The sequence below is a fragment of the Telopea speciosissima genome, chromosome 7 (genome assembly GCF_018873765.1).
Source record: "Telopea speciosissima isolate NSW1024214 ecotype Mountain lineage chromosome 7, Tspe_v1, whole genome shotgun sequence".
Lineage (NCBI taxonomy): Eukaryota > Viridiplantae > Streptophyta > Magnoliopsida > Proteales > Proteaceae > Telopea > Telopea speciosissima.
This window is the reverse complement of record NC_057922.1, coordinates 63,302,255-63,318,715: the sequence shown is the minus strand read 5'-3', so window position 1 is coordinate 63,318,715 and position 16,461 is coordinate 63,302,255. Positions and strand designations below refer to the sequence as shown.

Below are 16,461 nucleotides of genomic sequence, written 5' to 3'. Positions count from 1 at the left end.
TTACAGCACAAGAGATGATAACCCGTACAGTATTCATTTTTTCTACAGGAGCAAATGTCTCTTGATAGTCAATTCCTTGGGTTTGGGTAAACCTTTTGGCTACGAGTCGTGCTTTGTATCTTTTCACTGAGCCATCAACCTTGTGCTTCGCAACAAAGACCCATTTACAACCAACCGGTTTCTTTCCTAGTGGAGGATTTACCAAATCCCAGGTATGATTCTTCTCAAGGGCAAACATTTCTTCATTTATTGCATCCTTCCATTTCTGTTCGGCTATTACTTCCTGCCAATTGTTAGGGATGGAAACAGAGGATAAAGAAGATACGAAAGCATGGAAAGCAAGAGTTAGAGAGTTGTATGACACATAGTTGGAAATAGGATGTTGTGTACAACTCCTTTTTGGTTTCCGAATAGTAATGGGTAAATCAAGATTGGGATCAGGAGGTGGCTTACCAGAAACATGACTATGATCAAGACTTGGAGCAGGAACAGATGCTGATTGTGAAGGGTCGGTGGCGGTGGTCTCTTTGTACCAAGGGCCATCCAAAGGAAAATCAGTTCCCCAAGTATAAGTCTACACTTTATTCTCCCCCTGCACCTGTTGTTGTTGCTCAATCTATCCCACTTCTTGTTCCTGACTTGTAACTCCATCTTCTAGTTCAACAGAGACATCCTCTATAGTAGGTATCTCAATGTCTAGAGGAGCAATCAACGAACCTCTTCACCACTTAGAATCTCCCCTTGTAGAGGTACCGGCTGTTTAAAGTAAGCCTCAGACTCCCGGAAGACGACATCCATAATGACAAATACCTTTCGTGTAGGAGGATGATAGTAACCTAGAAAAATGCACCGCAGTCAATTGGGATCAAACATGCCGTGTACATAGTGATTCCTGGCAAACATGACACAGCCAAAGACCTTTGGAGGCACAACAAAAGTCGATTTTCCAACCAATATGTCTAAGGGACATCGGCCACCTAAGACTAGAGAGGGAAGCCGATTGATAAGATAGGTGGCTGTAAGAACAGCATCACCCCAGAAGCGGGGAGGAACAGCTATAGTAAACATAAGAGAACGAGCAACTTCCAAGAGATGTTTGTTTTTGCGTTCAGCCACTCCATGTTGAGCAAGAGTGTCAACACAAGAGGTCTGGTGTATGATTCCATGGCTGTCCAAATAGGAGCGGAAGGCACCATCCATATACTTTTTTCCATTATCTGAGCGGAGAATCTTCACCTTGGCATCGAACTGGGTCTGGACCATCTTATGGAATACAGTGAAACAAGTGAAGACGTCACTTTTACTATGCATCAAATACACCCAAGTTGTCTAGCTAAAATAGTCAATGAAAGTGACAAACCATCTAAATCCAGAAGTAGAAATACATCGGATAGGGCCCCACACATCAGAATGTATCAAACCAAAAGGCACATTGCTTCGATTATCAGAAATAGGAAAAATGCTTCTAGTTTGCTTTTTCAAAGTGCAATTGTCACAAGAAAAATTATGTTTATTACACCGTTTCACTAGACTAGGAAATAAAGTAGATAAAACTCCTATAGGAGGATGGCCCAAAAGACGATGTAAATTATTCAACTCAAAAAGTGCAGAATCAAAATCAGAAGATGCCAACTGAGATGTCAAAGCTGCCCAGGAACTGTCAAGCATGTACAGACCACCAACCACTTTACCACATGCAATCATACTGTCCGTTGCCAAGTCCTGAACCAAACAATAGGTTGGAAAAAATGTTACTTTGCAGTTTAAATCCCTAGTTAGGCTACTAATGGAAAGCAAATTAGTAGTAAACTTTGGAACATGTAAGACAGAGGAAAGGCTAAGAGAGGAAGTGCACTGGACAGATCCCTTCCCCGAGATAGGAGAAAGAGACCCATCAGCAACACGCACCTTGTTATGACTAGAAAAAGGAAAATACTTGGAAAAAACAGATGAAGAACCTGTCATATGGTCAGTTGCCCTTGAGTCAATTACCCAAGAATCGGGCATGACTGAGGTGCAGTTCCCACCAAATGAAATACCTGTGGAAGAAGAAGAATTTGGGTTGGTAGGCAGAGACAAAGTCGAGGCATGGAAGGAAATACTAATGCCAAAGAAGATGTGTCCAATCGATTCACCATATCCCGAACATTTTGCAATTCAGAAGTTGCCTGATGAGCACGGGTGTTATTCAGCCAATTGGATCCACCCCTCCCACGCCCACGAGTCTCCGCAGGGCGACCATGAAGCCTCCAACAACGGTCTTTGGTATGCCACCCCTTCCCACAGTGATAACATTTAATGGGAGGGCGATCACCAGATGTCCGATCAGTACTAGCAGACCTGGTAGAATTTCCTCGGGAAAACTTTGAACCAGAGACGAGAGCCGATCGTTCCTGAGTGACAAGATGAACCATGGCTGTATGCCTATTGTCCTTAGCCAATAGAATCGCATAGGCTTACTCCAGAGATGGAAGTGGGTCTTGGTTCAAAATATTGGCACGGATCTGATCAAACTCAATATTGAGGCCGGCCAAAAAATTGAAAACACGTAAGCCATCCTCCCACTTACGGAAGGCCGTGGTATCAACATCGCAGGTAGCAGTGAAGGTGCCCAGAAAGTCCAACTGTTGCCACATAGTACACATGGTATTGTAATACTGAGACAATGACAACTCCAATTGCCTGGTAGAGTGAATCTTCTGACGAAGCTTGTAACATTGGGCAGCATTCCCAACCTGAGAATAAGTGTCCTTGGCTGTTTTCCAAACCTTCGCAGCTGAATCAAGAAGGAGATAGCGCCTGGAAATATCTTGCTCCATCGAATTGACAAGATATGACATGACCAAAAAATTGAAGTTCATCCATCTATCCACTGCAGAACCAGCCTCGGTAGGCCTGACTTGAGTGCCCGTGATATAGCCAGAGAGACCACAGGATCCAATAGCGAACAAGCAGGAACGAGACCACAAAAGATAATTGTTGCCATTGAGTTTGATGGGATTCACCGGAAACGGAACAAAGTCACGTTGGGATGACCCATCAGAACCAGAGGAAGCAGACGTGATCTCTGAAACGTCAGGCATGGTGGCTTGGAAAAAATCGCAGAAACCAATAAACAAAGCCCCAAAAAAATTAGAACATATGGAGGGGAAAAAAGGAACCCTCGGTGGGAGTCAATTCACCAAGGGTGGGGAAAAAATTACGGCAAAAGGAGGGGGACCTCTCACGAGAAAGAGAGGAGGCGAGAGGCCTACGGGCTTGGGAGAAGTGGAGGAAGGTGGTGGGGTGGCCTGCTGTGGCTGGTGGAGGTGGCGGGACGTGGTGGAGGGACTGGCGGAGGCTGGTGGAGGTGGTGGAGTGGCCTGTGGGGGCTAGCGAAAGGTGGGAAAGGGCTGGCGGTAGCGGGCGGAAGGTGGGAAAGAGCTGGCGGTGGTGGCTGTCCTTGGGGCAGAATCACGAAGAAGAAGAAGAGAGAAAGAAAAAGGAAAAAAAGGAAAAAATTTCTAATTCCCCTATCCCCGGAATATTTTTGGTATTGATGCCATGTTGAATTCCGTGAATACTGGCTTGAGTCAGAGTGACTACAGCCATCCTTTATTTATAATATGTGAAAGAACATTCTGGAATAGGTACAAGGACAATATTACCCCTATGACAATTTTACCCTTGAACCCATATTACAACACAATATGATGTGTGAACTCTAAAATGGCATTCCTTCTATAGAAGAAGCCATATAAATTAACATCAAAAAGCACAAAGTAGTTTCATCCACAGACCACCACCATTTGCCCATTTGGATCTGATTGGATAGCTCCTCTTCTTATATGATAAGTGTTGAGAATGGTGTTATTATGTTGTGCTATCATAAGGGTAGTTTGGGTATATGCATTGAGTTACTAAGGGTTTCTATGTAATGCCTTAAGTTCAGGGGTATACTTGTCCATCCCCTATTATTGTTTTAATATATATATTCACTACTGTGCTCACAGTTAGGAATTTACCCCAAACTGTGAGCCTCTTTCTTTGGCTAGTGGCACATCTCTTTCCTTCTTCTTTTCTCTCTTGAGTAGGACTGGTAGCTTGTTATATCAGTGAATACTACATTCCCTCTTCTCTGTTTTGAAAGTCACTGAAGGGTTTCTAGGTGCGAAGCCACCTATGCTGCCCTATTATGTAATGAAAAACTTGGGTTCCTGCTGCTGTTCTGGTTTGGATGTTGATGAAGATTATCAATGACACACTGTCATCACTTGCAGTTGCTGGAAATTGGTGAAAACAGGGCCCTTTCTTCTTCCTGCGCAGAGGTGTTTTGTCTCCACTCTCCTGTGATGGATTTTTATTCCTTGGTTGCTGTTTCTTTTCTGTTTTAAAGCCTGTGGATGTAACTATGACAAGTATTCCTCTGGCTAAAACCATGGCTGCAAGTGTAAAAATAGTTCCTCCCCTCATTCCTGTCTTAATTAAATCCTTCTTCCTTCTTTCTTCTGTTCTTCTTACTACTTCCTGTTTCAGTTCTTGAGAGCTCTATTCATCGAACTCTGTGTCTGGGCGGTACTTCAGCCCGAGTATCCTTCATTCCCTCTCCTCTCTCTCGATTCTAGTTCCAGTTCTTGCACCGGAATTAGTTTAAAAACATAAACGCAAATGCTGTGACTCTCAGGCTTTCTTGAAGAATTAAATGACATTTGATCTCAATTCAATAGCCCGTGGCTGCTGGAGTGGCTTTTAGCTCGGACAGCAGCAAACGAAATAATTCAAACTTTCAAATAGCAGAATATCTGCATTCTAAAGGGTACTTTCTGGTGTCAATTACTCTGTTTCTCAGGGGGAACTTAGTCTGATTAAAGGCTAGCAGCTGTTCTTATTGTTTTCTCTTTGAGATTCTAGCCTATTCCTGTACACTTATTCCCTGGGCTATAGTTCAGAACCACATAAATAATGCAGCAGCACCTCATGCAGATGCAACCCATGATGAATTTTTTTGTCTCTCAACCTCTGATGCCATTCAGATTTGGCGGCATATGGCGCCAGCCTTGTGGTCGCCGGTGGAAGACCATTGCTCGCTGGCAGTTTGGGAGCCGACTGCCCCCTGTTTTTGGCTGCATGGTGTTGCAGGTCTTCAAGAAAGAGGGGGGAAGGAGGAGAAAACAGGGTTAAAAGGGTCTTTTTTAAGTTAACACTGTTAGTGAATAGGGGTGCGGTTGTTTTTTCAAATCGTTGGGGATGGTAAGACTTTCGGGCGGAGGTACATGAAATTTACTCTAAGTGTTTTTATGTAATGAATTAAGTCCGCGGGTATACTTGTCCATCACCTATTATACTTTTAATATATATTCACTGCTGTGCTCATGGTTAGGAATTTACCCCAAACCGGAAGCCTGCTTTGGCTAGCGGCACATCTCTTTCCTTCTTCTTCTTCTTCCCTCTCCTCTCTCCTTCTCTATCTTGAGTACGACAGGTAGCTTGTTTCTGATATTGTTTCAATAAGCATTACAACCAGACCCAACACTCACCCTCTGGAAATACTGCCAAAGATTTTCAACTTCTTCAAAACAAAACAATTTCAGGAAGACATATCATGCTACCTAGACAACTATCCACTAACCACATTAGGTTGGATCTCGTTAAAACTGTTTCACATCCGTTTCTATACTCGTGAATCAGAAGGACTAGAATCTAGACTGTTAAAAGTAGTCTGCCTATTTAAGTTGTAAGGGGTAAATGACCCATATGTACCGTGTGGGTACATACAAGGTTAAAGTATCCTTCCGTACCTGCCAATACTAACCAATACGTATTGTATCCTTAAGGATACCGATACAATACCTAAAAATAGTATTAGTACATGTAAGAAACCTCATTCTGTATACATAATCAATTGAATGCCCTTGTCTTGTCACTTCATTCTCCTTTTCATACATGATATATGTTACATATTACTTATTTATAGTGTTTTATAGAGGGCGGGCCTTGGTGCAACGGTTAAGGTTGCTCCACTGTGACCAAGTGGTCACAGGTTTGAGTTTGGAAACAGCCTCTCTACGAAAGCAGGGGTAAGGCGGCGTACATTATGACCCTCCCAGACCCCATAGTAGCGGGAGCCTCGTGCACTGGGTATGCCCTCTTTTTTTTACTTATTTATAATGTTTTATGCTTCAAAATTGTATTTTACATATATCCTAAGCATTTCCATACAAATCTAGCATATCTTGCGTCTCTCTGATACGAGATGATATGTCTCTTAAAATCACCTTTCCGATACGATACGATACGATACCTGATACCGATACTTCAAACCTTGGGTACGTATGTGTCACGTACACACTCATGTGTAGAGTGGCGGTACATCTTACTTGTGGTTGTCTTTCTTAGTAGTTTCTAGATAGGTTTGTGTCCTATTTCCTGTTCCTTCTCAAGTTGCGGTTTCCAGTTCTGGAACTTATTCTCTCGTCATCGAGATCTGATGGTATCTCCTATCTAACCACTTGATCTTAGTAATATTTTGAAGGTTGAGGGTATGTCCTATCCAACAACGCAAGTCTACTCGATCCAGATTTCAGCTACTTTTGACGGGCTGGTTCTGATGGGGACAGGAGATCTACTACCGGGTTTTGCACATTTGTTGGTGGTAATCTAGTCACATGGTATAGCTAAGCAAACCACTGTGGCTCGGTTCAGTGCTGAGCTGAGTATAGAGCTATGGCTCACACTGCAGCTAGTTGATGTGGTTAAAGTCTCTACTGCAAGAGTTAGGTTTCCCAATCACTCAGCCTATGAAAATGTTCTATGACAATGAAGCTGCTATTTACATCGCCAGCAACCCGGTGTTTCACGAAAGGACAAAGCACATCAAAGTTGACGGTCATTTTGTGCGGAGTGCTGTCATGAAAAAGCTCATCGTTACACCTTTTGTCTCCTCTGCTGATCAGCTTGGTGATATGTTTACTAAGCCTCTCTTTGGACCCGCCTTCCGTAAGAATTGTTCCAAGCTGGGCATGGGTGACCTATATGCTCAACTTAGGGGGGAGTGTTAAAAGTAGCCTCCCTATTTAAGTTCGAAGGGGCACATGACCCATATGTACCGTGGGGGTATATATGTGTCATGTACACACTCAAGCGTAGATGGCGGTACATCTTACTTGTGGTTGTCTTTCTTAGTAGTTTCTAGATAGGTTTGTGTCCTATTTCTTGTCTAATTTAGTCTCCTTTTATACATAAGATTGTATGCTGTAATCTTCAAATATATATATGATCAAGAGATGGGTAATTGTTGAGATAGGCTAAACTACCCGATAGAGGTAATTTAGTCCTTTGGTTTTATTGGTTTTATCTTTTATTTTTATTTCCTTTTCTGTGTTTTTTCCCCTTAACCGATCTCTATTTGGGATTCCTAGTTGTAATGGGAATTCCTAATAGGAATAGGTAAGGGGGGCATTCCTACTTTGAGTAGGAATAAGTTGTAATTCTGGTTATTATAAATAAAGGGGCTGGGTGATCGATTATGGCACTCAAGCATGCAGTTCTAAGGGCTGTTAACATGGTATCAGAGCCAATTCTGATCTAAAGAGCAGCTTTCTCAGTTTTTTGTTTTTTATTTTTCACTTTCCCCTCTCCACGGTTTCTGGTTTTCTCTTCTCCACCACTCTCGGCTCCTCTCTCTCATTCAGGGCAGCAACTGTGAGGTGATCTGATGAAGATTTAGATGCTGCCCTCAATCTCACCTCATTGAAGACTGAAGATTATTGGTATGACCTAATTCTGCCGGCAGATCTCCTCCATTCTTGAAGATCGAGTTCTTCCTACACTTGAAGATTGATCTTTCCTTTTTTTTTTGGAGATTATTTGCTGCTATTATTGGTGCATACCTTCCCTATTTGAAGACTGCAGAATTGGATCAAGTATAATTCAGATCCAGACCTGCGGATTCTCCAAACACAGGTTTTTTACCTAATTTTTTATTAAATTAGGGTTTCTTATTGGCTCATCAGAAAGAGCTAATTTTTGAAGGACTTCTTCCCCACTACTAGAGGATCACTCGATCTATCTTTCAGCCTATTCTGACGGCTGAAAGTGCTGCAACTTCAAAACCCATCCTTCACACTCGATTCAGTTTTTTTTTGAAGATCTATTTTTTTCAAATTAGTGGATCGATTTCTGCCTAGCTGAATTATGGGTGACTCAAAGATGACTATTGCTACTTCAGGAGGAGATGGTCAGACTAGGAATGACTTTCTTCCCTATGCTGCTGCCATTAAGCTTGATGGTACGAATTATTTGATTTGGGCCAGATCACTATCCTTGACCGTGGCTGGTAGGGGACTCACTGGACATCTCACTGGCACCACCAAACAGCCTACTGAAGAAGGTGCTGCCCGTACTAAATGGGCTGCCAACGATGCTATGGTGATGTCATTTGTTTTGAATTCTATGACCATTGACCTCTCCAGTCAGTATCTACTCCTTGACACTGCTACTCAGATATGGACTGCTGTCAAGGGAACTTATGGTTGTTCAGATAGTGGTGCTTAGGTTTATGAAATCAGGAAGACACTCCAAAATACTACTCAGAAGGAGATGTCTGTCACTAAATACTATGCTGCCCTCAAGTGTTTATGGCAGCAATTGGATCACTATGCTCGGTTTCAACCTACTACTACTACTGACATTATTGCCTATCACTCTTATGTTGATCAGTTTCGGGTCTATGATTTCCTGGCTGGCCTTAATGATGTTTATGATCCTATTCGGGTGCAAGTTCTTGGTCGGGTTCCTTTCCCCACTTTAGAGGACAGTGAAGAGACGCGAAGGGCTGCCATGATGATCACTCCCAAAGTTGAGAGATCAGCCTTACAGACTACTGGCTCCACCCCAGATACTTCTTCTAATAGTGTTGCTGCTACTGCTACTGCTAAAGAGCCTGTGAGGTGTGATCATTGTCACAAACCATATCACACTAAGGCTCAGTGTTGGAAATTACATGGGAAGCCTGCTGATTTTGAGGCCAAACGTGGTCGTGCTAAGCCTAAAAACAAAGCCAATCACACTGAAAGTGTAGCTCCAACTCCCACTGCTGACATTGGTTTCTCCCAGGAAGAACTCCAGGCTCTCCGGCGTCTGTTGAACACATCCGCTGCCTCTACTACATCTGCTGCCAATTCAGGTTCCTTCTTTGCCCGTACAGGTATTTCTTTTGCTGGTCATTGTGCATCAGTAGTCTCCACTCCTTGGATCATCGACTCCGGTGCTACTGATCACATGACAGGTTCTTCCAGCCTCTTTAATACATATTCTCCTGCTTCTGGTAAAGATAAAGTCAAAATTGCTGATGGGTCCCTCTCCTCCATCTCAGGGAAAGGATCCATTGGTTGTTCTCCTTCTCTTACACTGTCATCTGTGTTGCATATTCCCAAGTTTACCACTAATCTTCTTCCATTAGCAGTATCACCAAATCTTTGAATTGTAAAGTAACCTTTTTTCCCACTCATTGTGTTTTTCAGGAACTGGACTCGGGGAAGACGATTGGATCGGGTAAAGTGCATGGCGGATTGTACTTGCTTGATGGAAACCCTGCATCTACCCATGCTTTACCTTCTAGGCTCTGTTACCCGGCATCTTTCTCTTTTGAATTACATAAATGGCACTCTAGACTAGGTCATCCCCCTTTAGGTACTTTATCCACTTTATTTCCAGCATTATTTAAAGATTATAATAAGGAAGATTTCTTTTGTGAGCCTTGTGTCTTGACTAAACAGACACGTTCAAATTATCCCATTTCTAATAAAAGATCTTCTTCCTTATTTCATGTTGTTCATACTGATGTGTGAGGTCCTAGTAGAAAAGTTTCTCTTTTTGGTCATCGGTGGTATATAACCTTTATTGACTGCTATTCTAGGTTTACTTGGGTCTACCTTATGCACACAAAAAATGAAGTGTTTTCATGTTTTCAGCATTTTCACCAGCTGGTTAAGACCCAATTTAATGCCACACTTCAAATTTTGAGGAATGACAATGGGACAGAGTATATGGAAGGTCAGTTCCAAAAATATCTTGCTGCCCATGGAATCCTCCATCAGACCAGCTGTGTTGATACTCCCGCCCAAAATGGGGTGGCTGGAGGAAAAACTGACACCTCCAAGCTCTTCTGTTTGCTCGCAATGTCCCTTCCCTTTATTGGGGGGATGTTGTCCTTACTGCAACCTATTTGATTAATAGGCTGCCCAGTCGGGTTCTTAATTCCAGACCCCCTGTTGAGCTATTACTTGGCTCTTCTTCCTTTATCGTTCCCCCTAAGGTCTTTGGCTGCGTTAGTTATGCCAGGGATACAAGGTCCCCTGGTAAACTTGAACCACGTAGTCTCCGCTGCATTTTCTTAGGTTACTCTGCTACACAGAAAGGGTACAAATGCTATTACCCTCCATCCTGGCGGACTTTGGTCAGCATGGATGTCGTGTTTCATGAAAGTGTTTCCTGTTATGTGCCTCCAGCCCTTCAGGGGGAGAGTGTTAGTGAAGATGTGCTGACCATAGACTCTCCACCTCCACTCCAGTCTGTTTACAATGAGTTTGAACCAGTTCGGCCTGCTCCTAGTACTTCCCCTGAGTCAGGGGAGAGATCCCTATACAGGGGGAGACCATCTCTATTCAGGGGGAGCAAACTACCCTAGTCCAGACTCCTGTCCAGAGGACTATTAGTGAATTTCAGAGGAGGATTGATGACAGTAATGTGAAGACCTATGGAAGTAAACATAAGCAAGTTCAATCAACTGTTGCTCCAGTACCCATCCAATTGCTGAACCCGGATCCAGAACCTGCCTCTCCACCTGGTAATGTTCCTTCTCCTGAATTACCTATTGCTCTTCGCAAAGGTGTCAGGACTTGCACTCAGCATCCCATATCTCATGTTGTTTCTTATGACTCCCTTTCCCCATCCTTTCGTGCTTCTGTTTCCTCTCTTTCTTCTGTTCGTATTCCTAACAATTGGCAAGAAGCTCTATCAGATGGAAAGTGGAAGGCAACTATGATGAAAGAAATGGAGGCCTTGAAGAAAAACAACACATGGGAGCTTGTGGTTCTTCCACCTGGGAAGAAAACCGTTGGATGTAAATGGGTGTTTGTGGTGAAACAGAAGGTGGATGGCACTGTGGATAGGTATAAGGCACGACTCGTGGCCAAGGGGTTCATTCAGACATACGGCATTGATTACCAAAAAACCTTTGCTCCTGTTGCAAAGTTAAATACTGTTCGTGTGTTATTATCTTGTGTAGTCAACCTTGGATGGGATTTGCAGCAGTTAGATGTAAAAAATGCCTTCCTAAATGGAACATTGGATGAGGAAGTGTATATGGACATTCCACCAGGGTTCTCTTGTGACAGAAACCAAGGAGCCAGCTGAAAAAGGCTAGCGCACGTAGCAAAGAAAACGGATGCGCTAAGGCTTTCGCCCTTCGCGCTCAAGCGCTCTCAAGCAGAACCGCACTAGCGCGCCCTCCGTTTTCTCGCGACTTGACTAAGCCCCACTTGCCGCTGAAAAACGAAGTGTGTAGGCTGAAGCGTGCACTATATGGGCTGAAGCAGTCACCACGAGCATGGTTTGGCTGGTTCCACAAGGCCATGATTTCTGTGGGCTATAAGCAGAGTAATGCTGATCACACAATCTTTATAAAGAGGGTTGGTGAAAAACTCACTATTCTTATAGTCTACATTGATGACATGGTGGTTACTGGCAATGATGGTGATGAGATCAGACGGTTGAAGACCTTCCTTGGACAAGAATTTGAGATTAAAGATCTAAGGAAACTACGATACTTTCTTGGGATTGAAGTGGCCAGATCTTCTAAGGGCATTTTTCTCTCCCAAAGGAAGTATGTCCTAGACTTATTGACTGAAACGGGGTTGTTAGGCTGCCATCCTTCAAATACTCCTATGGATCCTACTGTTTGACTCAAGGAAAAAGAGGGTGAGCCAGTTGATAAAGGCTGGTACCAAAGACTTGTAGGGAAGCTGATTTATCTCTAACACACTCGTCCTGACATTGCTATCGCCGTGAGTACTGTGAGTCAGTTTATGCATGATCCCTACTCTTCTCATATGGAGGTTGTTCTTCGTATTTTGCACTATTTGAAGTCGGCTCCTGGAAAAGGAATTCTTCTATCTGCACATGGTCACCTACGGATAGAGGCTTACACTGATGCTGATTGGGCTGGTTCTGCGGATCGCAAGTCTATTTCTGGGTATTGCTCCTTTGTAGGTGGAAATCTTGTCACATGGCGTAGCAAGAAGCAAAATGTAATTGCTCGTTCTAGTGCCGAAGTTGAGTTTCGGGCTATGGCACAAGGTATTTGTGAGTTACTCTGGCTTAGAGGTTTGCTACAAGATCTTGGTGTTCCTATTCGTCTTCCTATGATGCTGTACTGCGACAACAAGGCTGCAATCAGCATAGCACACAACCCAGTACAGCATGATCGTACCAAGCATGTTGAGGTGGATAGGCATTTCATCAAGGAGAAGTTAGAAGATGGGCTGATTTGTATTCCCTTTGTGACATCCGCTGATCAACTTGCTGATATCTTCACCAAGGGATTGTCTGGGAAATTGTTTCAACCCAATCTAGTCAAGTTGGGCATGATCGACATCTTTGCTCCAACTTGAGGGGGAGTGTTGAGATAGGCTTAATTACCCGATAGGGGTAATTTAGTCCTTTGGTTTTATTGGTTTTATCTTTTATTTTTTTTCTTCCTTTTCTGTGTTTTTTCCCCTTAACCGATCTCTATTTGGGATTCTTAGTTGTAATGGGAATTCCTAATAGGAATAGGTAAGGGGGGCATTCCTACTTTGAGTAGGAATAAGTTGTAATTCTGGTTATTATAAATAAAGGGGCTGGGTGATCGATTATGGCACTCAAGCATTCAGTGTTAACAGTAATTACACCCACCGATTCTGTTTTCTAGTAAGCAGAGTCTTCTCTTTCTATTCCATCGTCTTTCTCCTCTCTTCTTCTTACTTCATATTACTGCTGGTTTATTAGCATTGATATTGCTACATAGACTAATCATAGTCCTCATCGTGTAACTATGGGTAAAATACACACAAGAAGATGCATTAAAGCATGAAAGTCCAAAATGAAGCAAGAAATAATTTGTTACATACCTTTCGTGAGTGTCCAGAGCCAGTTCTTTTAGCACTCGGAGGATTGAGCTACAACATAAATCAAAGACTTTCTAGTTAGTCAACAGATTTATGTAGGCATCATCTTAAAGTAGAGATTAAAACAATCAAAAGGCATAAAGAAAATGAGACAGCATCACCCAACTAGTTCCCAGCACATACACAATCATATAAACTTCATGAAACGAGTAATATTTTAAGAAGGATATGCTTTTATTCCCATTAGCGTGCTCTTCGGTCAAGGAAGGGTTGAACACTTCTCCTAAGAGAAGCATACAATATGTAAGGCACAAAAATTGACGAAGAAATTATGACAACCAACCAGATTTGGAGGAAACACAAAACATCCTCAGTTTCAAGTGATTTTTGCATAGACAATTTTTTGCTAGAGATTATACCATTGGACTACAAACATGCAAATCCATGCTTCACATACAATTTCATGTGGTGCTTGGTGATCACAGAACACATATTGCAGCCTTTATCCTTAATATCAGGCAAATGAAAAATGCAAATGCAACAGCATTTAACTGAAAAATAACAAACACCCAATTCTTAGTGCCATACTTCATCAAACTTCAGGAAATTTCGAGTATCTAGCTCCCCGTTGACCTCTGGTTTAAATGCTGCCTCCATTTCGTAGAGTTTGTCCCATACAACATCTTTAAACCAAGGATGAGCCTGAATCACTCAAAACAGTGAAACTTGAGTGAAAAAAGTAGTTGAATAGAAAGAGAGGAAGGATACACTAAGATCAAGAACATACTTTTATTTGATCCACCCCTCCAGTACCTAACCTATGTTCAACATCACATAGCAATCTACAGATAAGATCCTTTGCCTCAGGGGTCAACCTTGCCTCTTCGGGAAATTTTAAGTGACTTCTCCAATGCACAATCTGGCAAACATTAAAAGCAAAAATGTCAAGCAAACATAAACATATGTTTTGACCACAGGAAGTTGCTGAATTAAGCAATGAACAAGGAATACATTTGCAAGAAAACAATAAACCAATAAACAGAAAGATTCCTACATCATATATAAATCTAAACAGAAGAAAAACAACTGATGAAGATGTATTATAGCCAACGGCAAGACTTATATGGAACATTTAATGTTATTGTACATTCTTAACAAAACTTGAATTTCGTTTCAGAATCAATAATTAACCTAGAACAGGATATTTATGATGCACGTTAGTTCATACTTCAGTGCACAAGAGTAGACAAAAATAAATATGCTAAAGGGTCCCATAGCTCAATTAGTTGAAATTAATTAGATATGCACCTTCCTTTGAACCTTACAAATGATTGATATGGGCCTCGTGAATTGGCTACTCCAGGCCTCCCCAAACAAAAATTGTGTTCGCAATAATAGAGACTTGTATACCTACATAAATTGAGGCTATAAAAACAAATGTCCAAGGTATGCTTGAGTTACCACGAATAATGCTCAACCAATTACATTAATAAACTCTTATGGGATGGAGAACCAAAAGAGCAGTGGAACTTTAACCTCTACATTACATGCTCCCATGGAGAGTAATAAACTTCAAAGCCATGCTGGTTCCTCTCCCTTTATATATTCAAACAAATCGCATTAAGATTCAGATGTATATATCCTGGTGGAATAAAAGCTTTCTCAGGCTAGACAAGTACAAGCTCTGCTAGGTTGCAAGAACTAAGGAGTAGCCCTGCTGAGATCATACATCTGACTATCCAAGTCTCAAGAAGCACAGCTGCACCTTATCGGTAAAATCATAGCACAGAGATTGCCAATAGATTTTACTGTTAACAGAATCTCTCTCCGTTGCATACAAAAACAGAATTGCTTCGAATACCTTCAAAACACAGGAGCTTCAGTAGCCATATTAATACACTGCTATTGCAAGATCCTGGGGACACCTGTGATCCATAACCACCACTATATCGAAGCAAAACAATGATTAGGGTGGAAAGGACCAGGATTTACGCAGGCCATTAAACATGCCTTGTATGATGTTGATGCCATCAGTTTTCTGGAGGCCGTGAGAACTTGCCCTGGTATATAATCTGTTGTTCAAAAGGGCGTACCCAGTGCACGAGGCTCCCGCCATTGTAGAGTCTGGGGAGGGTCATAATGTACGCAGCCTTACCCCTGCTTTCGCACAGGCTGTTTCCAGAATATAATATGTTGTTCAAGTAAGTAAATTTCATTTTGACTTAGCTTTTTCCCAGAAACCCAATTTCAATTCTAAGTTCTCACACAATGTCAGCCTCCTCTAGTAATGTCCGTGTCAAATTGTTTATCACTTGATAGGTAATAATATCACAGTTAGTTATGAAGTTAACAACAGAGAATAAAATCAGATAAATAATGATGAGTACTTAAATCAACTCAACTAAGCCTTATCAAAATCAAATTGGGTCAGCTATGCCATTCTACTCTAATTAAAATGTGAATATTTAGGATTCATGCTTAAGGGGTTTGCTCAGCTGGCAGCAGTTAACCTGATGCTCCAAACCTTCTGTTTTACCCAGGCTTGGACCAGAAATACAAAAGCAGCAGAATACTAGACTACATAGAAGTGGCATAGAACAAATAAAGGAACTCTAACATCAAATAGAATAATATAATATGGAAATTGCATTAAATCAACTGAATTGGCTTGATAGACATAACAAACTAACGTAAACAGTCAGTTCACCTTTCTGCATGTGGTTATTGGGTCATCAGAGTAAAATGGGGGATAACCAACAAGCATCTCGTACATTATTGCACCTAGTGACCACCTGCAATCCATCCATGGGGTAAACATTGGTAAAAAAGAAACAAACAGCACTCATGTAACTAGCCATCAGCCTTTTCTGCACATAGTATGCACATTGGCATCCCCCTCCCCCATCCCCACCCCCAAAAAAAAGAATACATATTATTCTATATTAATGAGTATAGAACTACATTTTTTTTTCTTTTGTTTCCTTTTATCAAAGATAGTTAAGAACAATGAACAACAACAACAACATAAGCACTAAACCAGAAGAAACAATCATGCATTTGGAAAAGTTTAGCCCAAGAAATTGTTACAAACAAAGTATAATTATGTATATTTCTAGCAAAGAAATACCGAACACAAAGACATTGGTAGCTTGGTACAGTATTTAGAGACCATGATGGCAGGCTCATACTTGCATTGTCAGGCCCTATTGGCATTAATTATTCAACAACAAACGAGTTGAATCCTTGATGTTTGGATTGAGGCTACTTTCCGTGAGCAGTCAACCTGGAAATGGAATTTGAAACCCAAGATTGGCTG

General features: G+C 41.9%; 1 protein-coding gene and 1 long non-coding RNA gene across 4 annotated transcripts in view; both read right to left on the bottom strand.

Moving 5' to 3' along the window:
• The window catches only part of LOC122667730 (serine/threonine-protein kinase tricornered), a 62,548-nt gene that overhangs the window by 18,321 nt on the left and 27,766 nt on the right, over window positions 1-16,461 (bottom strand). For all 3 annotated transcript variants that reach the window (XM_043864126.1, XM_043864125.1, XM_043864127.1), the window contains exons 7-10: window positions 15,853-15,937; window positions 13,933-14,064; window positions 13,734-13,847; window positions 13,149-13,196 (exon numbers count right to left, since the gene is read on the bottom strand). In XM_043864126.1, coding sequence (XP_043720061.1) covers window positions 13,149-13,196; window positions 13,734-13,847; window positions 13,933-14,064; window positions 15,853-15,937 — 379 coding nt within the window. The remainder of the gene's footprint in view (window positions 1-13,148; window positions 13,197-13,733; window positions 13,848-13,932; window positions 14,065-15,852; window positions 15,938-16,461) is intronic.
• On the bottom strand, window positions 5,839-6,264 carry LOC122667732. Its single transcript, XR_006333847.1, has 2 exons — window positions 6,138-6,264; window positions 5,839-5,942 (listed from the first exon to the last, which is right to left on the bottom strand). It is a non-coding gene; the product is annotated as an uncharacterized LOC122667732 (long non-coding RNA).